General features: G+C 39.7%; 1 protein-coding gene across 1 annotated transcript in view; it reads left to right on the top strand.

Annotated features, from left to right (window-relative positions):
• Positions 1-10,050, top strand: part of GALK2 (galactokinase 2) — a 46,864-nt gene extending 36,814 nt beyond the window's left edge. The window contains exons 9-10 of the mRNA XM_005483367.4: positions 2,484-2,685; positions 9,649-10,050. Of these exons, the coding sequence (XP_005483424.2) occupies positions 2,484-2,685; positions 9,649-9,856 (410 nt within the window). The 3' untranslated portion in view covers positions 9,857-10,050. The remainder of the gene's footprint in view (positions 1-2,483; positions 2,686-9,648) is intronic.
• The last annotated feature ends 17,381 nt before the right edge of the window (positions 10,051-27,431 follow it).

The following is a 27,431-nucleotide window of genomic DNA, read 5'->3' as shown; positions in this document are numbered from 1 at the left end:
ACACAGCCGCTCTCTGCTGCCTGGAAGGAGCCAGAGGAAGCTGTGGCAAGGTAGCAAATTCCCCCCTCCACTGAGAGGCTCTCCCAGAGCCAGCACTGCCCAGGACACAGCTCAGGTCCCCTGGCTCACAGCCAGAGCCAAGAGCCCATTGTGGTTGCCAATTCCCATCGTGACGAGCACAACACAACCCCAGAGGTTTTAAGGTAATCTGGCCAGTAGAGCACTGCTCTACCAAAGGGTGGTCTCCGAATCAATCACAGCCTTTGGCAAGTCTGTGGCCTGACAATTGAAACCAGACATGTTTTCAGTTCATTCTTTGGGTTACTACTGTTCTATGGTGATTTACAAGAGAGTGTGAGCTATGGCAATCTCTCACGCAACTTTAGATATTCCCTAAACGAATGCACATTTAGAAATCTCCTTGCTCTAAAACAATGCCTCATAAGAAAAGAATATTTAAAGAGAAACCATCCTTAAAAATAGGCCAAGCTGCCTTTCTTCAGTGTTCAAAATAGAGGCACCACTTTGCAAAACACAGTGCAACTAACTCCAGCAGCAACAAAATCAGAAACTAAAATATGCTCTTCCTGTGTGATACTCTCAAGTCCATGGTTCTGGGGGGCACTCAATTTTCTCATTTCTGTCCTAGTTTGAAATGCTTTCATAAGGCCTGTTCACAAGACAAACAGCACAGGGTTTCTCAGTAGCAGGCTGTATTGAATTACAAAATAAATAGGAGCAGAAGCAATATCAGCAGTAGCAGAACATTGCTATGTTAAATGTTTCTGTCTCATTTTAGACTAGTTCTGTCTCAGCACTATTTTCAGCATTTACAGTTGTGAAATACTCTGGAGAAAAAAAAAGGCATTATAGAGGTGCTGATGAAGTTTTAGGTTGTAAGGATTGCTGCCTGGAGTGTTCAACACGAGAGACTTCATACTGAACCTAATTTTATTTCCAGTCTTTCAAGGAAGATTTCTACATGTATTTGCAAATCTAGATTACTGAAAGTGTCAGAAGTGGTTCCAGAACTTGGCAGTCTCCACAGAACAGCCAAGTAGGAACTCTGTGGGACTGGGTCAGACAGCAAGTTCTATTTTAAATACAGGGCTGGTCTTGCTTCTCCTTTTACCTCTATTTGAGAGTTTTATCAGCCATTTTAGAAAGCAAGAGAGACCAGGAGATGAACTGAGAGAGAAACTTCACTCTAAAGGAGAATTTACATGCAGAAAAAAAAGAAGATGAAGGATGTTCTGAAGTGCTCTAGCAAGGCTTTGCTGTGCTAAAATAAGGAAACAGTGCAGTAGGTGCTCCATATAGAGGTTAAAGTCCATTAATATTTACCACCCAAACAGCTCACACAAACCAATTAAGTCATAAATTAAATTATGTCATGCATGCTTCTGGTGAACAATACTTCCTAAATAGTAGCCATGGTATTAAAGCAAACAGAACTATATTGGGAGAGGAAAACAATGGACTACAGCACGAGCTTGGGAACAGCAGATCAATTCCCAAATATTAGTTGCAAACCAAACCTTCCTGTAAATATGGGTGGCTTGTGGTGTCTTTAACCACAGCCATCTCCTTCCTTTTTGTGCCGCATTATTCAGGCTTGGTGGAGGTCTCTACACTGATGGCCACACAGGTTTGGACACCCCCCTGACCCTTCCCAGCAGAATTGCTTTTTCATGGCACAACAGAAAAAATTTAGCCAAAATCCTTGCACTAGTCTTTGATCTTAGTAGGTCATTACTAACCTGTCTGGGCTTGGCATCTCTTCACATCCACACAGGCAGCATTGACACTGGCAAGTAACCTGTACCAAAAGTGAACCCTGAAAACCAAAGTGAAAGCACCTGTTCTCTTCACGGTACCTTTAATCCAGTATTAACTACAGTCACAGCAAGCCTGCATTGTTGAGAAAAGGAAAAAAAAAAAAAAAGAAAAAATTGGGTGGTGTTTTTTGTGGTTTGGTGGTTGTTTTTTCCCAAGTAAAGGTCCATCTGCACAGTTCCACAGTTGCTGCAGATTTGGCCTGGACACAGACAAGGCCCTGGGCCAGCAGATGCTGGCTGACAGCTGCCTGCAGGGCACTGGGGACCCTCCAGGTGTTCTGCTGCTGTTTGAAAACCTGAGAGCTTTAGATTAATGCCCTAATGCTGTCACTGCCAACCCTTAAGCTTCTGCCTTGCCTCTGCAAAGTAAGAGGAGAGACTGAGCCTGTTCAGTGGCACAGGAAATAATCAGAGCATGTGCATGAAGCTGTCAAAATGAAAAAAGATGTGTACATCGCATTTTGATAACCTCTAAACATTAAGTTTTATTAGGGCTTTGAAAGAAGATGTAGGAGAACTTTTGCAGAAGACTTTCAGCCTAGAGAGTTCTCATATAAAGGATAAATTGCTAAACCCCCACAATTCTGTTATGTTTTTGTATGTTGCTTTTGTAGCAAATAATAATGCAGTTTTCTTTTTGTGTAGTTTCCACCTTTAAGTTATACCAGCGTGCAAAGCACGTGTACAGTGAGGCTGCCAGAGTGCTGGAATTCCAGAAGATTTGCAGTGAAGCACCTGCCAATGCACTCCAGCTGCTGGGAGAATTAATGAAGCAGAGCCATATCAGCTGCAGGGAGATGTATGAGTGCAGCTGTCCTGAACTGGACCGCCTGGTCGACATCTGCCTGTAAGTTGTGACCACAAGGAAGAGTAATCGCCTGTGGAGAATACGGTTTGGATTGAGGAGAAAACATCACATCCTTGGCTATTGCAATCTTAAAATGAAAGTATTCTTGTCTCTTCTTACAAAATTAATCTCCTGCAGGGACATTACATGGTCAATTGTTTCCCTGCTGACATCTGTGTAATACTTTCAGATGAAAGCCACGGTTTATGGCTTTATTACAGATTTTGCTTTTGGTCTGACTCATCGTCACAAGTGTTACGTTAGACTGTTGGCTACTCTTTTTTAAGTTGCAAAAGAAGTCATAAGTAGTTTTCTTAAAACATCATCTTACTTGTTCTATCTGAACTGCTACTTTTTCTCTATTTCTTAGAATTTCAGCACCATAGAATGATTTGGGTCGGAAGGGTCCTTAAAGATCATCATGTTCCAACTTCCCTGCCATGGGCAGGGACACCTTGCACCAGACCAGGCTGCTCAGAGCCCCATCCAAACTGGCCTTGGACACTACCAGGGATGGGGCATCCAGTTTCTCTGGGCGACCTATTCCAGTGCCTCACAACTCTCACATGAAAGAATTTCTTTCCAATACCTAATCTAAATCTACCTTTCTCATGTTTCTTAACCATTTCAATACTGCTGCCACAGGAGTTCCAGGGCATAAATGAGCTGTTCTACAATCTTAGGTTGTCTTGGATTTATAATGAAATGTAGTGAAATGCCGTTTGCATTTTTTCAATTAAAAAATAAGTTGTCCAGGGTATCAGATAGGTTGGACAGCATTTTGCTGTTTAAGAAATAAGTGTGCTGTTACAGGGGTTGACACTCTGCTTCTCTCTGTGCTGTTTGAGCTTTCCACATATAATTAAGTCCCCATCTCTGCCTCAGCATTAATCTTTCAGCTGTGATCCCTTCCTAACTCAGTTTGGTGGTGAGGAAACAATCTCAATTCCAAAGTACATTCTCTGAGTGCCATTTTGTCCCTTCTTGTCTCCCCCACACAGGTTGTCCCTTCTCTTCATACACGGGCTGTTGTTTCCATGGCTACAGGGGACAATGAGATCTGGTACAATCGTGTGTTAATCCACAAAGTAAAAACAAACACTTAGTACTCACATCCTACACAGCATTTCATCCCTCCAGCAGGGTCAGCATCAAACAATGGACACATTTCAGTCCTTCCTTATTTCTCTTTTTCTGGTATATTTAATCACAGGACAGACTACCTTTCATCTAAATCCAGTGCCTATAGAAGGAATTTAGTGGTTGGTGATCATTTTAACAGTGGCTGGGGGAAATAAACAGTTGCCCAGCTGGGCTGTCCCTGCCTCTGCTCCAGCACCTTGACCCACCTGCTCCCCACAGTCCCATAATGGCTCCCTGGTGATGCCACCTTCCTAACCTGTGCCCCTAATTGTTCCTTGTTCTCCTTGGAGAAGGGTGTGCTTAGTTTGGGAAACAGCCCTAAGCCAGAGCATTATGGCCCTGCCAGAAGGGAAATGTGTTTGCAGGCCTGGGTCAAGAAATGTTGTTTCACTGTCTTTTAGAAGCAGATATCCCATCCTCTCTCTACATCTTTTCAGTCTTGAAGAAAATAAACAGTTTCAATTTGAAGTTTAAAAAATTTAAATAATTAATACCTTACCACCTTTAGAAATTAGTCTGGCTTAGAATGAAAATATCAATTTTACAAGCATGCAATTTACCATATGTATTTTTCTTCTGCACTCATGGATTTTTTAAATTGCAGTACCCATATATCAGGTTTGTAAATCAACAGAGTATGAAACATGATTATTTAGGTGGGTCTCATTTGTTTTGCAGACAAGATGGAATGTGTGCAAGTCAAAATGTCTTTCTGAGGCAGAAAGGTACAAACGTAAAAACTGAACAGAAGACTTCTGGACATTGACAGATTATTTTGCATGTGGGATACACGTGCTCTTTTGTGCTAAAACACAAAGCAGCCTGATAGCCACTGGACAGACTGATAGCAACTGAGCAGAACAAGTTCTGATTCTTCTCTTGGGACCCAGTCCAGGGTGTAACTCCCAGGCTGTGTTCAGTTTATTGTATCACATAGTGACCACATCATACAATAAGCTGTGACAGTCAGCAGGAGAGTTCCACCAAAGTTACCCCAGCTGCTCAAAGGCAACTGCTGATCTGAGTGTGAGAGGGGAGAACCATCTCCAGGACCAGCTGGAGACAGAGACTGAGCTCTACTGAATTATCAAAGATCTTGGGCAACAAAGTCTTGATCCTGTGCAAGGCATTGGCATTGCCTGTTCTGAGGCACCACTGGCAGGGCAGGAGCCTTACATTAACATCTGCATTGCTTTTGATACAGTAACTGCCCAGAGCTGGTGCCTCAGTCAGTGCCATCCAATGAATGCACTTGGCAGATCTGAGGAACCCATTCTGACAGGGCCTGTTCTCAGGAAAGCTGGGAGGAAACTGTCCTGCCCTGGGCAGGGGACAACAAGCAGGTACAGCCTGGCCAGATGTGCTCTGCAGTGTGGAGTTACCTGTGCCACGTTCCAGCAGACACAGAGTTACCTGTGCCATGTCCCAGTATACACAGAGTTACCTGTGCCACGTTCCAGCAGACACAGAGTTACCTGTGCCATGTTCCAGCAGATACAGAGTTACCTGTGCCACGTTCCAGCAGACAGAGTTACCTGTGCCACGTTCCAGCAGACACAGAGTTACCTGTGCCATGTTCCATTACACACATTGCCATGTTCCAGTATACACAGAGTTATCTGTGCCATGTCCCAGTAAAGCAGCGAGCACGGCAGTGACAGCCTCTGGCAGCAGGAAGCTCAGCACAGGAATGGAAATTGTCCCCCCCATTTGTGCTGAGCTCTGTGCTTCCATGGTGACACAGCTCCAGCCAGCTCAGGCAGGGGGACACTGGCTGGCAGGGAGGAGCACAGCCACAGCACCAAAAGGAAAGCAGCAGTTAGGATTTTTTCTAAATTAAATTAAAACTCATCGGAGCATTTCAGTTCCAGGGAGCAAAATATAAATAGTAAAGGAAAAAAATGATGTGTGTGCCCATGTAACATCAGATTTCTGATTTACCAGCAGAAGAGCCCACAGTATATGATGGCAGAGCTAAGTACCACAGTGGAATGTCATTCAGATGGAATGATTTCAGATTTATATATTAAAATTATTTCATCTAGGTTTTTTTATTGTATTCTTTGCACAGAAAAAAGTAAATTGCTTGTTCATTATTCTTTGCAGTCTTGTCCCATCAAGAGTATTTCCTAAGAAATGCATCTTTCTTCTCTAGAATTTTAGTATTAAATCTTTTTCTGATTCAATAATTAGATTTCTAAAAGTGTATAGCTCTTCTGGATGAATGCAGCTTAAGCCACCATCTAATTTTTGGAAAAAAAGTCTTAACTTTTCTTAAGTTGTACAAAAAAAAAAAACCTAAAGAACATAAAATCACTAGTCACTCCAGGAAGACTTGGCTGATGTGATTATAGAAATGGTCAGGAACTACATAAATTACATTCTTTACTCACGATGATATACAGCCGCCCTGTAACTTTCAAAAGCTTTTCCAAAAATACATTCCACAGAATTGCCTGAGTCTACTGCTGCTCTCTCCTTACAAGGTTTAAACTGTGAAGAATAATCTGCATATCCAGATGTTTTCTCTTTTGCCTAGATCTTTATGTTTTAGTGTATAACCTCTGCCAAGAAAGAAAGGGATCCATACTTGCTGTGGTTTGTAGTGCTGAAAACTGTAACCACGAGTTGGTCAGTTGTTTTTTTCATTTTGCAAAGATTGAAGACTTGTGCTTTCTCTAACCCTCCTCATACTCTTAGTAGCTGGTTTACCTGTTAGCCTTCTAAAGCAGGTAACACAGCAGATTACTAAACAGTTAAAGGACAAAAAATCTGATGTGAGCTCCCGAGTAAGTTAGGTACTCTTGAAAATCTCTCAGTCCTTAGTGTTGCACATAACTTACTTTCATTTTCTTACTCTCCATCTTTTGGTGCTATAAATCCTGATAATTTTTGTGTTCCCAGCCATGCCTCTTACATGACAGACAGATGAATCCTCTCTGACCACTTTTAAAACATACAGATTGTACATTACATCCAGGTGCATTATGATAGCAAACACAATCCTGCATTTTATCAAGACTCTTACCATTTCCACTGATGATTTTCTTAGAGCAGCAGAGCCTGCAGTCATGGCATAATTTGAAATTTCAACAAAGCCAGAAACAGTTAAAGTTAAAATTAAAGAAAGAGTTAACGTTAAAAGTAAAAAAACAGTTAAAGTTAAAGATGCTATCCAAATGCAAACTAAATTACAAAGCAGAATAAGCACAATCCTCTCCATTTATATATTTCAATCTTACCATGTTAACTCCATGCCTTCTGAAAAGCTACTTCATAATTTTAAGTATTTCAAATTAACAATATTGCTCTGGGGGTTTTTTACCTCTTAAAAGCACAGTTATTTTTAAAATGGACTACTACCATGTCTTGCCCACTGTTTCCATATACCAAACTATGGGATTTCCTATTTACTCCCTCCTTTTATTCTTTTATTCTTCTTTCCTTTGCTGCCCTACTCATATTTTTACTCATTTACACCCCCATAAGCTAATTCTCTTTATGTCCAGTGAAGACTGGAACAAGATACACAAACATTTGCAGAAGCAAAGGCCAGACCCTGGGACTGGGGGCTGAGTGCCCCAGCCCTGGGCTCCAGCCCCAGCACCCTGCTCGCTGCAGCACAGCCCAGCATCAAACCCACAGCTCCCCATCCATGGGATTGTCTGCTCAGACTCCTCTCCCAAAGATCCCAGTGCACAAGAGGAGTGTCTGGCCAGGAATCCCACTTTACCAGAGGGGTCCAGCTTAGTACTGAACTGATTAAAACTTTAATGAGGCAGTTTCAGACCTGTTCCAAAGAGAACTTCCTTGTGTTTGATCTAGAAACCTCCCAGGCACCACATCTCCTGCAGACATAGAATTAGGTGCTCCCTCCTGGATCCAGGTAGTACCAGGTACCTGGTTTTCAGATGGTGCAGCACTGCCCATCAGGTTCCTCAGCAGCCCCAGGTGGCTTCTATCACCACATTTGACACTGTTAAGCCACAGTATTTTGAAACACAGTGACTTCAGCTCTGCAACAGGCATATTTTCTGTCTACTTTATGCTTTATTTCTACTAAGTATTTGAAAATGACTCAGTAAAAATGAGGCATGAGCATGACCACAGAGAATTATGAAATCAATAAAAGGTTCAGAACAATTCTGAAGGGATTTCGGTTGCCTACCAAAATAAAAGCCAGACACCATCTGAAATACGAAGTTCTGTTTGAGGTAACAGACAAAATGAGTACAGACAATTGATTTAACGGACACTGAAAAGTGGATTGGGCCTTATAAAGTCAATGGGAATATCCTTATTGATTGCAACTGATATTGGATTGGGTCCTGTTCATTTTAGGAGGTTGCTCCATGGACTAGAAACTACCAAAATTGCATCAGAGAATGAGTGGCTTACAGGAATAACAATAAGTAAAATAAAACATCAACAGGAAATGCAGAATGAACATAAAATCGAGTCAATATGAAGGGTGGCACCACACAGACACACTGAAGAAAGTGTTTCTGTTCAAGAAGAGATGTGTGTTTAGAATCAAACACATATGCAAGTACTTGCTTGAAATATGACCTAAACCTCTACTAACCCAGCACTACACCAGATTCATTTAACATAAAATGCACACATGAAGAATTACAACAGCCCACTCTAAATGAGCTGTCATTTTCCAATGCTATTCACATGATATTGTCTCTCCCTCTAACATATTCTAGGGCTGGTGAATCTCTCTATGCATGGCTATTGGAAACACATCAAAAGTATTTGTTTGTAAGTCAGATTAGATCTCCCACAAGAATAAGATTTCAGAAGAGTTTTATAAATCTGACTGGTTCTGTTCTCATTAAGTTAGAAAAGCCCCAAAGTAACTCATTACATGGTCTTTTCCTACTTTTTCCAAGTAAAGATCAGGAACACAGGTAAGCAAACTATTGAAAACAGTGCTAAATTCTAATGAGATGGCATCTGAGCCCTGCAGTGTAACAGCATGGGATTTGCTCTAGGACATTTCTAGCAGGCCAGTGTCTTGAGGCTGGGAATGGTTTATATTTTGCATGTCATTTATTTGTCATTGTTCTTTCTGTTCACACTCCTCATTAAGAGCTTTTTATTTTTTTTGGGACTACATTCATACTTTACCTCTACTGCTGTCAGTCTTAAGTTCTTGAGGTTCCTCTAAAGAGAGATACCCACCTATGTCCATTCAGCATAAACACAAGTTTATGTGAGTTTATTTATACAGAGTGCAGTGACTCTATGACTTTTTGAGAGTCTCTGAACTCTCCTTTTCTTGACTGGCATGCTCAGTAGTCATGCAGAAGCCTGTGAATCTTCAGCATGGTTTAGATCTGTCCTGGAAGAATAGAGCTATTTGTCTTTGCCACATTAGAAAATGGCTTGCATGCCTACATCCTGTGCAATTAGTTTATGAACCCTCTTTTGTTATTTTTGTCATGTATTTCTGTTTTCACTTCTGATGTCTCATGAATGTTGCTAACACAATTCCTTTCTTCTCCTGCTTTCTTCATCTCAGCTGTGCTGTGATCCTAAAAACAGCTGATGCTGAAGCTTTAGAAAACAAGGGGACTTTTGGAGCTGACAGAAATTACTATATTGCAGTTTAAGGCATCAGTACTTTTCTTAGGTCCAAAAGGGTAACTGCAAATTTCTGTAGTGTTACATACAAGGACGTGAACATCAGAAAAATCTGATGACATGGGAATACTCAAAACACATCTGAGTTTTCTATAAAAATTTATATATGACAAAGTACCTCTTTTTGGTGTATTTTACATTATTTTTTCCCCTGTTATTTTCTTTTAGGCAATTTGGGGCCATTGGGTCACGTCTGACTGGAGCTGGATGGGGTGGCTGCACTGTGTCAATGGTGCCTACTGACAAGCTGAACACTTTCCTAAAAAATGTAAAAAAAGCTTATTACCAAACAGATGGCCAAAGGTTAGCAGTGGAGAATAACAGTCTGTTTGCTACCAAACCTGGAAGAGGAGCTTTGGTTTTTGTTGAGGCCTAAAGAACGTAAAAATTTTAAAGAAACTATGTAGAGCATGTAGAACTGGCAGTACTTCCCATGCCACAGTACATGAATGCTTTTTTCTGGTTTGTATTGTAATGAACAGTTGCTATTATCAAAATGTATTTCTGAAGAAGCAATTAAAAGTAAACTCTTTGATTATAAAAGTCTTTTTTCCCCCCATATTAAATATATCTTTCAGTATAAACATTGATTTACTAAAACCTAATGACAGGGAAAACTGAAATTGAAATAAAGATGATGATTTGTTAGAGTGTCTCTCTCTTCTTTTCCCATTACTGTATTAAAAGAGAGATGAGGTGTGCAATGAGCTGCCTCAGTGGAGGGAGGGTACCTTGCAGTGTTTGCAGGGCTGTTCAGTGCTTTTCCTCTTCAGGTCCTGGGCATTGGTTTATTTTGGAGTGTTCTGTAAATAAGGAAGATTAAATTGAAGCATTCAAAAAATTGGAAGGGCCTTGCCAAACATTTGAAGTTTTCTTTTCTCCACAAGTAGGATAATTACTGTTGTAATTAATGATAATATTGAAGGAGCACCTGCAGGCCAAGTAAAGCATTAGGAATACATTATGTTGAGTAGGACTTTCCTCCTAGGGATATTTCTTAGTGTCTTTGTGAAGGTATGAAAGTTTCAACAAAAATGTTGAAAATGCTATTCATGAGCTCTATGATGTGACAACTTAAGTGAATGAGCAAATAATGAAGCCAATGGATTTTGAGTGATCCAAACACCAAACTCTCATGCTTGAGTCCCAGCTGTGCATCTACATCATAGAACATTTTCATTTTATGCAAAACTATTATAAAGGATTAAATACGATCTGCTGACCATGTAAAAGAACAATTAAAATGTAGAAGGAATAATTAATGAGAGAATTTACTGAGTTGTACTAGGCAAAAGTAAGTCCTAGGTAGGACCAAGGGAAACTGTCATTGACATTACTGACAAATTCTGACCTTGCTACCACTGTCTGCTCCTGCCATCTCCTACAGCTGCTCTGGCAGTACAGAACCACAGTTCATAACCTGCCTCCTCAGCAGGAGAAATAGTTGTGATTGCAGAAAGGGCACTGTACATCAGGATCCCCCAAAGATGTCCTAACCCTGCTCCCAAAGGGAAAGTCAGGCTCCTGTGGCCTCTCTCTTGCACAAACTTCCACTTCTCTGCTCTCTCCAAAGAAAACCAAAGAGGAGATTTTGTTGTGTCACAGCCCTTGCAGCCATAAAAGACACAGCAAGAGTTGGCCCTGGGCACGTTTTTGTGATGCTAAGCACAAGTTAATGTCCAGAAGTCTGCATCAAATTAGAGATCTCTCAAATTTTCTGTACATTACCCATGCTAATTCAGGCCAAACCCAAATTCTCAGAAGCTCCTCATTCTGTGAGAAGACTCTGCCAAATCTGAGCACAGCAGATGAACGACAGCCAATGCAAACTACCAGATCTTTTCAGGAACCTCAGAGGGGAATGTCATAGCAGTAATATCAGTAGAGAAGATCTCTTATTTCTGAAAACCAGGAAGAATGGAAGAGAATGCTTGGGTCAAGTAAATCAAACACTCAAGAGGAAAAGGATGGGCTCTGGGCACAAGGTGGGGAGATGAAAAGACGATTTGCAGGACAGTTACAAGGATGAATGTGAGAAGAGGAAAGTGAGGGAGAGGTGAAACAGTTCTGAACAATTGGCAGAATAATACAATGGGCTAATCTTAAACATTCCCTTTCGCCATCTTGGAAATTTATTACCTTATAACCAATTTGTAATGTAGTAGATATACTGTGCATTCAAATAAACCTGTAGTTATAGGACCCCCAAAAGTAGAAAAATCAGATAAGTATCTTCAACAATGTGTAAAATAACCACTGCTATTTTAAAGAAAATATTGTTATTGCTTTGTTACCAACTGCCTAACAAAATACAATCCTGAGCTTACTTCAGTGAGCTCCTATTTATTATCCTGTCATAAAAATGGAGCAGAATACAGTAAATACCAGTCCCTTAGTAAGATATTTGCTTATAAAACTTCAGTTCAGCTGGATTAATGGAAACAGTAATCAGCATATGAGCAGAATAAAAATATATTATGGGGGTTTTTTCTTCTTCTTTTTTAAACTGAGCATGACACACAAAGTCATAGGATCTTCCCCACAACACACAGGCTGCAGTACATTTCAAAATTTTTCTGACAATGAATCTTATAAATTATATTCTCATAAACAAAGAAAAGGAAACCAGATATAAAAGGAAGACAGTATAAAAGAATAAAACCAAAAGTTCTAAACTTCTGATGAATCTCTTTCCAAGTAAAATTTAGACCTAATTTCCATGGAAAAACCTACAGAATTCAATTCATATAAAAAGGGCACTCAGGCATTTTTATTTACGGACTGTATACAGGAAGTAAATGTTTCTTTTTAAACGAACAAAAAATGGTTTTGGGATTTTGTTTTGCTTGCTTTTTGAACCTTTAAAGACCTGTTTCTACATAATGGTAAAACTCCCCAGTGATCAGAGCATGACAATGAGAAGTGGCAAAGGTATTACAACTATCTCTAACAATAAAGCAAGAAGATTTTGATGAAAATGTCTAAGCCTAGAGCAGCAGCTCATGAGCATATTGCCTAAGCAAGGCTTTCCAGGTCTGTATTTTTAGTGGCTTTTCCTGACTACCTTTTAAAAATCTCTTCTATAGCTAGAGTAACGCTGATTGGTAAATCAGATCATAGAATTGTTTAGGTTGGAGAAGACCTCTAAGACCATCAAGTCCAACCATTGAGCCAGCACTGAAAAGTGCACCACAAGCCCTGTCCCCAAGTGCCACATCAACACATCTTTTAAATCCCTCCAGGGATCACCACCACTGCCCTGGGCAGGCTTCTTTCAGTGCTTCACAATCCTTGCCATGAAGAACTTTTTCCAAATACCCAATCTAAACCTCCTCTGGTGAAACTGCTGATCAATGATGGAATGGCTCAGTGAGCCCTTCCACCAGGTCTCTCGGTTCCCTTGGGTGGATCCATCCAGCCCCAGAAACTTGTGAGTGTGGAAGTCAAGTGGCAGTGAAGTTACTGACAATCTCCCCTTGGATTACAGGTGCTTCATTCTGATCCCTGTCCCTCTCCTCCAGCTCAGGGGGTTTGGTACTCTGAGAACAACTGCTCTTACTATTAATGCCTTCTCTGCCTCAGTCCTTAAGTGCCTCAGGCGTTTCCTCATCCTTTGTTACCCCCTGCACCCAATAAAGGTTAGCACAAGCTATGATTATCCATGGAGTGTAATTTTATCTTAGGCCTGACTGTAATTCATTCAATCAGGAGTTTAATCTTAGCGTGCAGTAAATGGGCTCTAAACATTTCCAAAAAGGATCTGGAATGGAGACACTGTTAGACATCTGGGTGCAGCATCATTGCCTGGTGCCATATTAATACCCTGTATTAGGGTAATCCCACTGACATGTATGTCTTCATCACTGCACTTGCTGACTGTGTCTCTCACACAGGAACACGCTCATCCTCTGAAATAGCATGAGAGCAATTTTACCATTCACTCAACAGGAGGGGATCAGGACCATGCATTTGACGTTTGCTGTCTTGGACACAGCACACACACAGACATATGGCAACCTAATATATAATAATTACTTACATAACATTTTCGGGAATATTGGTTCCTAGTTAATATGATCTGAATGCCAACTTTTATTTTAGCAACTGCTGAGTACTCAGTCAGTATAATCCTTCTGAAATTCCTCTCTGAGTCCATGTGTCTCTTTAATAACATCTTGAAATGTTGGAGCAACTGGTGCACTGCAGCTTCAGTCTAGTGAAACATTTGTATTTTCAGCTAACTACGAAGCTTATTTGTGTGCTAAATCCCAACTAGGTCTAGTTAAAGATACCCAACATTCACAAGAGTATCCTGTTCTAAAAAAGGATACCTTGGAAATGATATCTGTTCTGGGCAGGACTAAAGTAGTGCTCCCCAATATAAGGTTCATCAATAAAAAACAACCTCTATAAAAGAACTTCTACTAAAAGTACCAGTAGCATGAAAACTGGACTGGTAAGACAATGTCATGAAACCTGTGCTGTGAATCATGCAGCACATCAAATTGAGATTGAAGGCTAGGAATTGATAAGAGAGACTAGTTCACAGTGCAGGAAGGACTACAGTGGGGAATGTAAAACTAACTGCCAATTGCTCGCTCTGATACAGCCCCGTTTGACAGATTTTCCCAGTGCACAGAGAACTGGCAGAGGAAGCACTGCCAAGCAATGCTGCTGACACATCTGTCCTCCCTCAGCTCTGCAGTTCTGCCAGTTCTTTCATCAGATGCTTTTCTGAGATTCAATATCTCATAAAATAGAGACAAGAGATTTAATTCTGGTACTGGTCTTATCTCTCATACTGTGCTTTTGGACTTGTGTCACAAGTAATTGAGATTCTCTGAGACAAGACAGACCACAGCCTCCCGTGACAGCCCTGAGCTCACAGAGACAGCTGTCACTGTGCCCAGGGTGGGCAGTGCCCAGCCTGCTCCTCTGCAGCCTCCCTGAGCCCCACACTGCAGTGCTGCCCTGCCTTGGACAGCTGGAGCCGCTCCATTGGCAACCGCTGCTTCCTGAGCACGTGGTTTTCCTCTGGTCACCTACGACTGTCTGAGCAGTGAAACCTGTGGGTGAAGGTTCTCTGGAGCTCCCAAAGCCTCTGCAGGTTTGGTCACTGATTTCAGCACAATGTGGATTTACCCAGCCCATACTCCCTGCAAACAGTTCAAGCAATACAATAAGAAATACTGAGGATTTGCACATAGAGCTAACGTACCCAAATCTCACAAGTAACTTAAGGCACTCAGACCAAATTCATCACAGGTGTCAGACCTAGCAATGGAAAAACTGTAGACAATGGAAAAATGTTGAAGCTTCAGATGAGAAGACAGTAAGGAGCTTTCAGAATTAATTGATCATTAAAATGCTTGAGATTGATTTCCAATAGGAGTGCTTCCTGTAGAAGCAACAAACTGAGGAGGATTCATACAAAAGCACTGGGTATACTTATTGGATTTTAAGTCTAATGCATTTTGAGAACTGCTATCATTTTCTAAACCTTTTTTTGTTGGCCAAAATTACACATAAATATTAAAAGGGGAAAACAAATCTTCCCGCTAAAGCACAACTTTCTGCACTTGGCACACGAGAATCAAATACATCAATAAAGATTAGATGTACTTCAGACTGAAACACAACTAGTGCCCAAGCAGCTGTCTTCTTTCCAGCCAAGCTGTATGTGATTTGGGGTGGGAATAAAAATATATTTTATCAGCCAATGATCAAGCCAGATGTGTGGGGTTCTTTTTCTAAAATACAAATTAATTTTTCAAGGGATACTGAAGCAGGTTTGTATGAAGCTCTTACAGCAATTCCTCAGGAATATTGTTAAATATCTTCTTTTTTGCTAAATTCCATATGGTGGAAGGTTTTATTCATGTTGTTCTACATTTTCTGGTTTCTTATCTGTCCCTCATGTGACAAATACATGCATTTATTTCTGTTGGCTGAGCTGTTTTGACATTGAGCAGGATTCTTTAATTGTGTTCTACTGATCAATTATCAACAGATTGAAATTGTTCTGATTAAATGCTGAAGCACTTTCTACTGACTTTGTCCCTGGGAACATTCTTTCCTATCTGCTTCCTTTTCAGGCTTCAGTCTAGAGGAGAATTCAGACAAGACCCTGTACTTGAGGGGAAAAAATTTAAAAATCAGAGCAACCCTTTTAAACATCTATAGCAGCTCCAAGAATAAGAAGTTTTTTATGAAGGGCTGAACTTAATTTTATTTAGGAACATAAAGCTCTAACTTTCATAGCTGAATTAAAAAGTCTAACCGAAACCAGAAGCTAAAATCAGAACCAAAAACATCTAGCAAGGATTTACAGAACTTCTGTCAGATTAAGTTAAAGCTCCACAGCTGAATCATAAACTCAGTCAGAGTCAAATACTATCTGTGAATAAAAAAATTTGGGGACAAAGGGTTAAAGGTCAAGGAAAAAGTACCTATTGGGCTTTTTCCCAAGTTGGTTATGGTCAGACCTCGGCCCTACAAATATATCCAGTCAAATTCCTCTGCAATCTTTCCACAGCCAATCTGACTATGTCAGCAGCAAAACAGATGAGGAGCTTTGAATAGCCTTGATTTTAAAAATTATTTTGTTTTTTTTCATTTATTTTCAGAAGGCCATTTGAGAGAGTGAGTGAGGGCCTGGGCAGCTTTTGTTTCTGAAGATCTATAACCCGATGATGGCCAGCGGGGAGAGAGGGGTCACTGGCTGCAAATGATTTTCAATACTTCCTCTAGAGGGAATAGGATGGTTTTTGGGAGCTGCTTCAGGAGCTGGACCTAAAGCCCTCTTGCTATTGTTACTGAAAACCTTCAAAATTTATTGTCCTGCCTAAAAGTCATAAAATGTTTAACTTTCTTGATTTTAAGATTGCAGTGGTATGCCTTCCTAAAGCTGATTTTTCACAAAACAAATTAAATGGTTAAATTAATAAATTTTTTTGGACAGAACAACACTGTCAAGATTTATGGGATTTCTTAGTACCATCCTCAGCTATCAGCCCCTTGCACACAACTCCTCTGGGTGCCCTTTCCTCCTGCTCATCCACAAGAACAACCAGCCTGGCTGGTCGGGAGCGAGGGCACAGCCAGCCAGGAAATGCACACCCGGCTCTGAGAGAGGGGCACAGAGGGGCTTGCAGGGCTCTCCCCATCCCAAGGAAAATGGCAGTGACTGCACAAGCTCCTGGAGAGCTTGGTTTTGGTTAGCAGAGTTTCAATCTCAACTATCTGCTTTAGCTCCACTAATGAGATTTATTTTATTTCTATGTAGGTGGTCTTTTATTTCTTAAATGCAATTAGCATACAGTTGTTGCCTGATGGTTTTATTTATTTTTGAAAGTGCCGACTACTGGACTTGCTTTCATAGTTCTCGCATTTCCAGAATTGACTTTTGTGCTCCACAAGCCTATTTTCAGGAAATATTTTGTAAGAGGGATGATATTTTGAACTCTACTTTTAAGGCTGCAAAGTCCTCTGCTTTTTTCATTCCTTTGTCTGTTCATTAGGGGCCATGTTTAATTCCTAGATGTGTTTTTTGGAGTCAAGTTCATTTCCTTTGAAACATACCATGAAAACAAAACACTAAAAATACTTTCAGACTTCAGGCAAAGTTATATGTTTATTTTATGAGATCCTATGCTATATGAGATTTCAGGTGGGGCACTGAAATTCACATATTTGTCCCTTTCTAGGTCTTGTCTAAACATTTCCTGACGTGTTCATTATATAAATGCATAAAAAACTATCTGACCTGTTCAGCTTCAGCAGTACAATGAATAGAAGGTTTTAGGCTTTTATTCAAACTATGAAATATTTCAACAATCCCATTTTTTGAGGATGACATGGATGAGTGCTATGTAGTGTTTCCAACTCCTGAGTTGTATTACAGTCTTGATTTTTGTGATTCATGAATTTATAATTAATACTCTCAAAAAAGAAAATGGAACATTTTTGAAAATCAACATCATGCATATTGCAAACTACAATAAACATGTCAGCAAAACTGGATATACTAACAGTTTATGGTGGCCAATTTGCTACTTTATTCTTTTTTATAAATGGACAAATTATGACTGCCCATTGTGGTCACATTAAAGGGAGAATGGTGTGGAAATTTCTGTTCTCAATAAACCCATAAAAAAGTGGACACAACTTATTTTTAGACAGAATTGTGCTCATAATGTGAATAGTCACCTAAAATCTGCTGAGAAAAACATAATCAGTTTCACAAGAAGTCTAAAATTTTCTTTTTATCCCATTAGTCAGCCTAATAACAAGTTTTACAATTTGTCCTTGTGAAGTTCATAAAAACAATGACAAATATAAAAATGCCACACTGAAAGTTGAGCAAAAAAGAAGTTTTCCACTCTTCTATATGATGTTGCGAAATGTGAAGTCAGTGCAGTTAAAGTACCATAACACAAACTGACCTCTGAATCCACTGAATGAGGGCTGGCCTGCTGTAACAGAAGCTGCTGAGGTTTTACAAGCAAGCTGAGGCATCCCTATGCTGAATATGCTGAAAAGCAGTGGGAAACTGGTTTTCCTTTAATGTGTTGAGTGCAAATTCTTCAATATACAGAAAACTGAAATGCTAAGAATCCCTTGAGAAAAGGTTTCACAGAAACTCAAGTAAGTCTTCATTAAATCCTCCAAAAACATTGTAATTAAAGAAGTCCTATGTGTGTCAGGGAAAGAATTTAATTAATTAGCAAATCTTTGCTTGTGAAACCTCTTTGTTTTAAGATAAAAAGAACAAAGGGCTCTGAATATCTGTACCACACAACAGACAGGTCCTTTCTACATTCAGAAGGACACATGCCAGATAGAAATACGTCCACATTCAGAAAATACTCTAAGCTTCCTCAAGATTTATAGATATTTGAATCCAAAGAGTATAATTCAGGGCCATAATAGAACCAAGTCCATCTATAAAGCCAGAATCCAGATATGAGAGGAATTTCATTACATTCTGGGAGGTTTGATTTATGTTTCTCACTCAGCCTTATTCCCCAAAATCTAACAGAAATAAAGTAACCAAGCTGAAGTGCAGTCTCACTTCAGACATTTTAAATCGTATGTTAGTTTAAAGGATAACAAGATGAGGAACCAATCAAACCTTTTTTCTGTATTTTTAAGTTTCTGTCTTTTAGGCAAACCACTTGCTGAGATTGTCTGCATTACTGTGGTCTGTCTCAGTCTAGAAAAGAGAAAACTGTCCCAGCTATTGTGGATCATAGCAGAAAAAGGAAACAAAATAAATGGGTGAGACTTGAGTAATGCATTCTTCTCCTCCCTGCCTCAGCTGGTTTAAACCACCTTGGCAAAAACTTAAGAAGAAAGGTTTTAAACACAATACAGGTTGGTTTGGGAGTCCAAAAGGATATCTGTTTGTAAACTAGAGGACAATGACTCTTCAAGTGCAGGGGAAAGACACAGCATTATCAGTATTGTGGGCATGAAGAAAGTAGGAGATAAAGGACTTTGGCCACTGAATTCTGAGGAGCACAGAGGTGCTTTCAACTCTGAGCCCATACAAGAGGGCTGTAAAAATGGGAGAAATGTCAGTAAAGGATATTATCAAACTGAGAAGACTAGCAGAAGGGACTAAGAAATTCTACAGTCATATTACAAAATATTTATACTGAGATTTTTTTTAACTAAGATTTTTGGTTTTCACCAAAAATGAAGTACTGTACTACTTAATGGTGGTGCAGTGTATGAAGGGGTCAGAATTTCTGGCAAGGATTGATGGCAATGATCTAATAGGCTACAGGAGACCATTCTCCATCTCAAGCAGAAAAACTGTAGATGACAATAGGCATGGAACACAAACACCTGCAAACCTGAGTTATTCTAAAAACTAATGCTGACTTTTGTGTACAGCTATTTAAGAAGAATCAAGGTGTGTGATAAAGTTTTATCAAGAATTAAGCTAGTGTATCACATTTTAGGCTGCAGTTTACTACAACCATGCCCTTAGCTTTATCTAATTGATTCTTATCTCCGGCAAAAACATTTTCCTTTTGTGAACATTGAAAGCATAAAAAGATGTCAGACAGAAGAACAGGAAAAAAACCCCATGTAAAACACACTAAAAAAAACCCAACCCAGCACAAATACTAGTTATAAAAGGAAAAGCCCAACATAAATGCAGCACTGTTCAAAGTCTCTGACAGTTTAACCTACACAACAAACTTTAAGATGATGTTCACCTCTGGCTTCTCTGCTTAGTTTTTAAAAGATATCCCACCTAATGTTACTGCAACTGCCAGACCAGTGGAGAAAAGAAACACTTTGTTGCTGAGTTTTTCTTCAGTTACATGCATTGTTGTTTTTCCTCCCCCGTAATGCTCTGTATTCTGTTAAGCATTTTATAACTTGACAGAATATAACTATATAATTTATAGTTTATAAATACTGACAGAATCATGGCTTTTGTTAGCATGTTACCCATGGTATGATCCTTTTAATATCAGAAGTATGTAAGGCAAACCTCTGTTATGGCTTTGGATTCCTTTGGCACAGTATTTATATGTTCACAACATTCACTTATTTCTTCATCTGCCATTTTTTTCCTATCTTTAGGTAGATTTTTGCAAATTGAATCCTCTTCTAACAAAAATATAAAAATCATACATAATATTTTCTTTGTACTTTAGGATGCACATCAGCCTTCCAGTGAACTTAATTTCTCCTTAGTACATTTTCCACACTTTTTCTTCCCAGACAAAAGGCTATGCAAAGAGATTTCTCCGCAGATAATGAATTGGTTAATGAAAAATGGTGCTAAGAAGGTTATTTGATCTACTAAAACACTAACAATAAAATACAGATACTTAGATCTGTCTCAGATGTTTTATAAAGACTGTGTCTGGACAGACTGGCATGAATAGTCCTGGATTTCTGTGGTGGTAAAGAGGAGTATTTATCCAGTCTCACAAGGTGATGTCTTTCTGTCTGTCTGTCCCCGTCCCACCTGCCCATAAGGGAAAAATGACTGTAAAGCAGAGGTGTGTGCCAAGCCTTGCAGCATCCAAAGGGGCTCCAGGAGAGCAGGAGAGGAACCTTTTAGAAAGAAACAAAGTGACAGAACAAGGAACAACGGCTTAAAACTGAGAGAGGGCAGGTTTAGATTCCATAACAGGAATGAAATCTGTCCTGTGAAGGGGGTGAGGCACTGGAACAGCCTGCCCAGAGGGGTGGTGGATGCCCCATCCCAGAAGTGTTCAAGGCCAGGCTGGATGGGGCTGTGAGCAGGTGGGAGGTGTCCCTGGAGGGATGGTTGGGACTCAATGACCTTTGGTTGCTTCCAACCCAAACCATTCTGTGGCTGTGATTTGTCCTGTGCTCCACAAACAAACCTGGCACTTCGTGCAGCGCAAGCCTTATGCTTTAAAGCTTCCCCTGGGATTCTTTTTACAGTAACAAAGGAATAAAATTCTTACTGCAACTATGGTATGCAAGAACAACATGCTGATAATTTTATGGAGATTTTCAATACCCTCGTGTCCATTCAGAAAAACTGTTAAAGAAAAGCAAAGTTGTTCACTTCTTGAAGGTCTTGAAACAAGCAAGCAGGAGCTCTAACTTGCAGTTTTACAGTAAGTTGTCAGACATCCACAAAGACAAAGCCAGATCTTAAATAGGCAAATACATCTTAGCCACAGGTTATAAAGCAGATACAGATGTACAAAACTATCAAGACAGGAAAACAAAAGTTTGGAAGAACAGTGAGAAAAGCTTTACATTTTTGCATAACAGGAAATCCACTGAACAAAAAAGAATTACAAATAACCACTAACATGTCTCATTTGCCTTAAAGAAATACAAAAGCTCCTAAAATGAGAAATAACATCATTGAAAAAGAACCACAAAATGAAGAATTTTATTTCAAAAAATGTCTTTGAACACAGCAGCTCAGTGCACAGAGAAGATGATGGAGTTGAAGACAAAGAACTGCTAAAATAGAACTGAAATGAAAGCCAAGATGAAATAACCTCCTGAAGTTCTGATGCTGGCAGACAAACACCATTCAATAAAAGTTTTCCAGCAATGACAATTATCCCATAGGGCTTCAAAACAATTTATATACTCACAAGAAGAATACGTGTGAGAACAATGTTCCAGATTGCTGAAAATTAGCAAGAGGGGGAAGGAGGTACCAAGGCTTCCAAATCACTTAATTTGAATTCTTAAAAAGATCTTAGAAAAGGCCTGAGTTTCCTGATCTAGCCCAGGACTTTTTGAAACTCATAAGCATAGAAACTCTTTAGCTCCAAAATGAGAGTTTAGGAAAGAAAAGGGATAAAGCAATGTCCTGATTTAAACTGAATTATAATCTAACCTTACAATTTGGGGTTTGGAGACACACTATCTGGAATCTGTGTGCTCCACGAAAATCTCCCCCTGCATGCACAAAGCACACAGCTCCATGGGAAGGTGCAGCAGCAGCAGGCAGACAAGGGCCTGGAAGGCTGAGCAACAGGAGGAACAAATGGAGAAGTCAAAGGTGCAGGGCTCAGCTCAGGAGGAAACACCCTGGTACCAGAAACAACGAGGAGCCCCTTTGACAGGGTACTGAGGACAGATGTTTTACTGCCTCTTCAAACCAGGAGTGATCTCAAATCCTTGCAGTGCTCCCCTGCTGAGCAGCAGTGCTGTCCCTGGAAAGAAGCAAACTGACAGAATGGAACAGGACCAGTAACCAACAACATGAGGCCAAAGAAAAGATACTGTCATCAAAGAGTGCCAGATGATCTGACAGGAACAAAATGAGAAAAGTATGACAAAGAAGATGAACATTTTCTCCTCCTCCCTTGATCCTGAAAGTATCCCAGGGTACCAGGCTAAGAGAGACAGAGGCAAAATCCAGCCCAGTTTGCCACTCTAGCGAGCAGAGCAGTGGAAAAGTCACATCTCAGAGCATGGCTGAGCCTGCAGCCTGACAACAAGGTCTTTGATGACAAGATTTGGGTACAGTTTGGATCCCTGAATATCTGTCAGAGAGAGGAAGGAGGGCAAGATCACCTCGGGTATCCCTCTTGTCCTTTACTATAACCGCCAAGCTCAGTGGTGCTGCCATCAAAGCACCCTCAGAGGCCACACTTAAATGCACCCCAACACTTTCCAGATTGCTGGCTCTTTACCTGATAACATGATTCCAATTATGAGTATTATGATTCCAACTGGATTTAAAGAAGGACCTGAAAGCCTGAAAGTTGACATTTTTCAAATTACATCATTTGATTTAATTAAAAGACTGACTCTTCCCATGAATTTCTCATTTGTGTTATATATGAGCACTAGATACTCAAATCCTTGAGAAATTTAAACTTATCAAGACGGCCAGCATGTCAACGGGACTTAATTTATAACTGTGATGACCTCACCCAACAATCCTTATGTGCAATACAAAAATAATAGCTCTGAGGTTTATTCCTCTTCTTTGACATTCCTCCACAGTAGACAAGTCCAGAAACCAATACAACAGACATGTGTTTAAAAGGGTTAATAAGACTTAATTAAGACTAATCAGGACAAGACAAATTCTGATTTTGATAAGCTTCTCATCAACAGCATTAACATTCACTTCCAGTACAGTGATGGACAGTTTAACTAAAGACACAATATACCCTGAAGAACCTTTTTATTACTGACAGCAATACTTGGATTAGAATTAGCACAGCATGATTTTTAAATCCCCAATTGAGTCTGTAGAGAAGGCAGTTAAAAAAGGGTGAGTTTTTTTATACTCACAAACTGAGCAAACTTGATCTGGAAGTCATTAACAGATAATAAACATAACCTTCCCCCACTCACTCCCAAGATGCCATCTCTACAGTCACTTTTCAGCATAGAGTTGTATTTTTACAACTTGTCATCCTACAGAGAAAAGACTCACAGGCTTTCATTTTATCCGATTTCTCCCTTACTGGTAAGGAATTAGTGCTTTCTTTTCAACAGGACTCAGTTCCTAACAGGGAAAAAGAAGTGGAATGAAAAGAGAGGAAAAATTTGGTTTGCTTAGTGAAAAGGTTACAAAGTTCCCTTTAGGATGACAAAAGCCATTCTGAAAAGAAAGTAAAAAATTAAATCAGGTCAGCTTTCAAGTGAGCTGCAACAACTGCCTCACACAGACACCTCATTCACACAGCCTATTATGGAACAGACTCAAGAGAACCAAAGGCAGCCACTACTTCTCACAAGATCTTTTCTTACAAAGGAAAAAAAAGTCTGTAAAAACAGCTTTGGAAATTTTAAACTACTCTTTCACAGGAAGTATCTGCACCCTTTTGGCATCCCAAACCAAATGGCTTCTTTTTCATGACAGCCGTGTAAATGAAATTGTAATCTGGTTTTCTGCATCACAACTGGTCATAGTCTACTGTCAGACTAGGCCTGGAGATGCACATTTTTTAACTCCTTACATTCCCAACAGAAAAAGAATTAATCTGAAAACAGTAGTATTGATTAGCTAATTAAATAACTTACATAAATAGAATTAAACAAGCATTAAAGGTTCTAAAGATGAGAGCCTGTTTTACTACATTAAGATCCACAATCTTTTATTTTGTCATCAAAAAAAGCTGAAGAGTTTATCCTCACTATGTAAGGGTAACTTATCTTTTCTCACTGTGTAAGGGACACAAAATTCTATGGGATGCAAACATTGCTGTAGGTGCCCAGTTTGTGGTGATGGGGCTGGGGCAGCCTCATCCCCAGCGGGCACAGCTGTGAGCAGCACTGACAGCACTGAGCCAGGGAGTGCCCAGGGGCACTGAGCAACCACACAGGAACAGAGGGCACACAGGGGCAGGGCAGCAGCGTGAGGGGATAAAAGTTGGGCTAAAGAACAGGAAGGGCAGAGCTCAAAGCCTTCTGATGTGGTAAGATGTTCTGTGTATGGGGTGAAGCTTTCTGAAACTGTATGATGACACTCTGTGTACCATGGCCATCTCAACTTCATCATAGGCTGCAACACCTTATATCACCTGTTTCTCCTATTTGAAATTATTTACAATGCAGCTCCTGCATTGGAGAAACACTGATTTCTTAAAAGAAGAACTAGTGACCCAAGGAATATTGAAGGGAAAGATGTTTAGTACTGAAAGGAGTAAGTGCAAGATAAGTAAATCACAAAGCATCAAACAGGGGTTGGGCATTCATGTTCAAGAAGAGATCACTGATAGGAGGATATTTTGCAACACAACCAACACATCATTCTAACACAGTTCTAATATAAAAGAACAACTTGGTCAACCATTGGATACCACTCAGCTCCTCTGAGTCTTTTCAAACCCTTAAGAAAAAGAAAGAGAGAAAGATGGCTTTCAAAACAAGCCTACAGAGCCAAATCATGCAGGCTCTGAGTAAGAGGAGAACTAGATAATTTAAAAATCAATAAAATTTGCTATCAGTTCCTTCTTATTAAAATGTAGAATCCATAGATTAATAAGTCTGCTTATCTGCAGATGAGAAGACATTAAAAATCAAAATTAACAAATTAACAATATGACTGTCACCAGACATCTTAATGCTGCATATGCTTTCCTCTATTTAAAATCAGACTTCTCTCAGCAGAACAAAAAATAAAAGATATCTGGATTGTTTCCTGTTACAACAGAAGAATACAAGAATAGCTGTACTCGGTCAAACCAAAGGTACACAAAGTGTAAGATCCAATTTCCAGCTCTGACCAACAGCGGATGCCTAAGGAAGACTAAGAACACGGCAAGCACACAGTGATATTTCCACAGAAATCTCTCATGGCCACAAGCATTTTGTGGCTCAGGAACCAGAGGCAGTGACTCTATTTGACAGCTCTGCACAAGTTTCTTCAAACTACTTCAGTAATCCTTGGAACTTTTTAAAATTTAATATCTACAGTGTCGTTTAGTGCCTAATAATATTGCACAAAGAGCCATTTTTCTTTTATTTTAGTTTAATCTGATATTTGGATAGTCTTGCTTGTTTGAAAATCAGGAAATAATCAGAGGACTTCTTGTAACACATAAGATCTTGCTATAGACAGCTGAAGACTTTTGTATATTAAGATGTCTTGCAAACAAAAGCTTGCTGTTCTCTCATTACACATTCCTTTTCCTGATTTTGCTCATTTAATACTCCCAAACTTATAGAGAACAATTTCCATTTTGTGGAGTCAATATTTCCGAGTTCTTATACTATAAACAAAACTTTTAATAACACTTTTATCAAACATTTTGATGTTAGACGATATTTTTCTGAGAGATGATTTTACATCTTTTAGCCAGACAAAAATCATCCATTCCAGACAGGTCAATGTGTTACCTGGCATTCAGGTACATTCAATCCACAACAACCCAATACCATCAGTGTTCTGTGCAAGCCAGCTACTGCAGTTTAATACCTTCCTGCTGCTACCACTGCTGCCCAGACTTCTGCCTTACAGACCCAATATTGTTGCTATCAACAGAAGGATTTATTCTCCCCTCAATTACTTTGTTTCTTAGAAGCCAAATTTTACCGTACAGCACATAATAAGTAAAACACCACCTGGAGTTTGGTGATCACCTTGATCCTTGAAAAAAGAAATTCTGCCTCCCAGCAAGTATGGGAAATCTTTCAGACCAGGCTGCTTTAGGGATGCTTCATCTCAGTGGCACAGCTACTGCACTGCCCTCAATTCCAGAGTGGTTTCAGGAACAATGTTCTTTAAGTCAAGTCTTCAGAGAGTACTGCAAATTACCTACTGCATATGAGCAAAACAACCTCCTTATTTCATGATCAAATATCTAAGCAGACACATATTAGTGGCTATTGGTATTTTCATCCCACTGGATATATCAGAAATAACTAGAGGTTATTAGCAATAACTTTGAATGGGCTACTTTCAGTGAACAAGCCGTTGGGAGCTCTTGTGCTTCCAACATTGTTATGTACATATCACCCTTAGGGTTATCTCCCACACAGCTAGGAAATAGTATGGAAACTTGACCTACAGCTATATGACCTAACAAAATATGGCAGTAAGAGTAAAAACTTGAAACAAATCTGATGCTATTAACTCAGTGTCTTAGTTGACATCTTACCCACATCTTATCTCACCAATATCCTAATGTGTGGTGGGAAGGAATGAAATGTGCTCCTATCTGAATGACCTGAAAGCGTCTTGAGTGATGTTCAGTCTAGATCAGCTGCAGAGAAGACACGCAGGCCACCCAGACAGAGCACACCTTGTGACTGCCCTCCAGAAGATTTTGCCTCCTTTGCAGTGCAAGGTAATAATTGGATCAGAGTGTGGCTTTAACATCTGCTGCTGGTTGATACCTCTGACTGGCCTTTGCAGCTTCAATCTGAGATACATTTTGAACATTATTAATTTCCATGACCTAGTGTCAAAGTCTGATAGAGAAAGTGATCTGGTTGTGTTATCTTCCAGTATTTAATATCAGTTCTGGATAGAAACAGCTGGAAACAATATCACTTTTGCTGTAATAAATTTTCAGAGGAATTTGTTGAAAATATCTCATATGTACAAAGAGCTGAATTCAAAAACAGACTTATAAACTGAAGGTGTAGAGGAAAAGCCACATGAGCAAACTGCTCGAGATGGGTACTTGATCCTGCTGTGCAGGACATATTCAGAGGTAAATTCATACCTTAGAAAGTCATATGGAAGTCTAGGTACAATTTCACCCCAAATTCTGAACCAAAATTTTCTAATTAAAAGGAAGTTGAGTCAGATTATCTCATACTCACTATTTATTTATCATTAAGCTGTGGATGGGTTCTGCAATATCTCTTCATGTGCAGCTGTCATTGATTTCAGTAGATGCTTAGCATGCAGAAACTTAGAATGAACTCTGAGTCTGCTCTAATATCATGCACAAATTGTACTATATAAGCTTTTACTCTGCTGGGATTTTTCCAACTTAAATGAAAGCATTTAACTC

This window comes from Zonotrichia albicollis, chromosome 11 (genome assembly GCF_047830755.1).
Source record: "Zonotrichia albicollis isolate bZonAlb1 chromosome 11, bZonAlb1.hap1, whole genome shotgun sequence".
NCBI classification, from domain to species: domain Eukaryota; kingdom Metazoa; phylum Chordata; class Aves; order Passeriformes; family Passerellidae; genus Zonotrichia; species Zonotrichia albicollis.
This window is presented reverse-complemented; position numbering and strand designations above follow the sequence as displayed.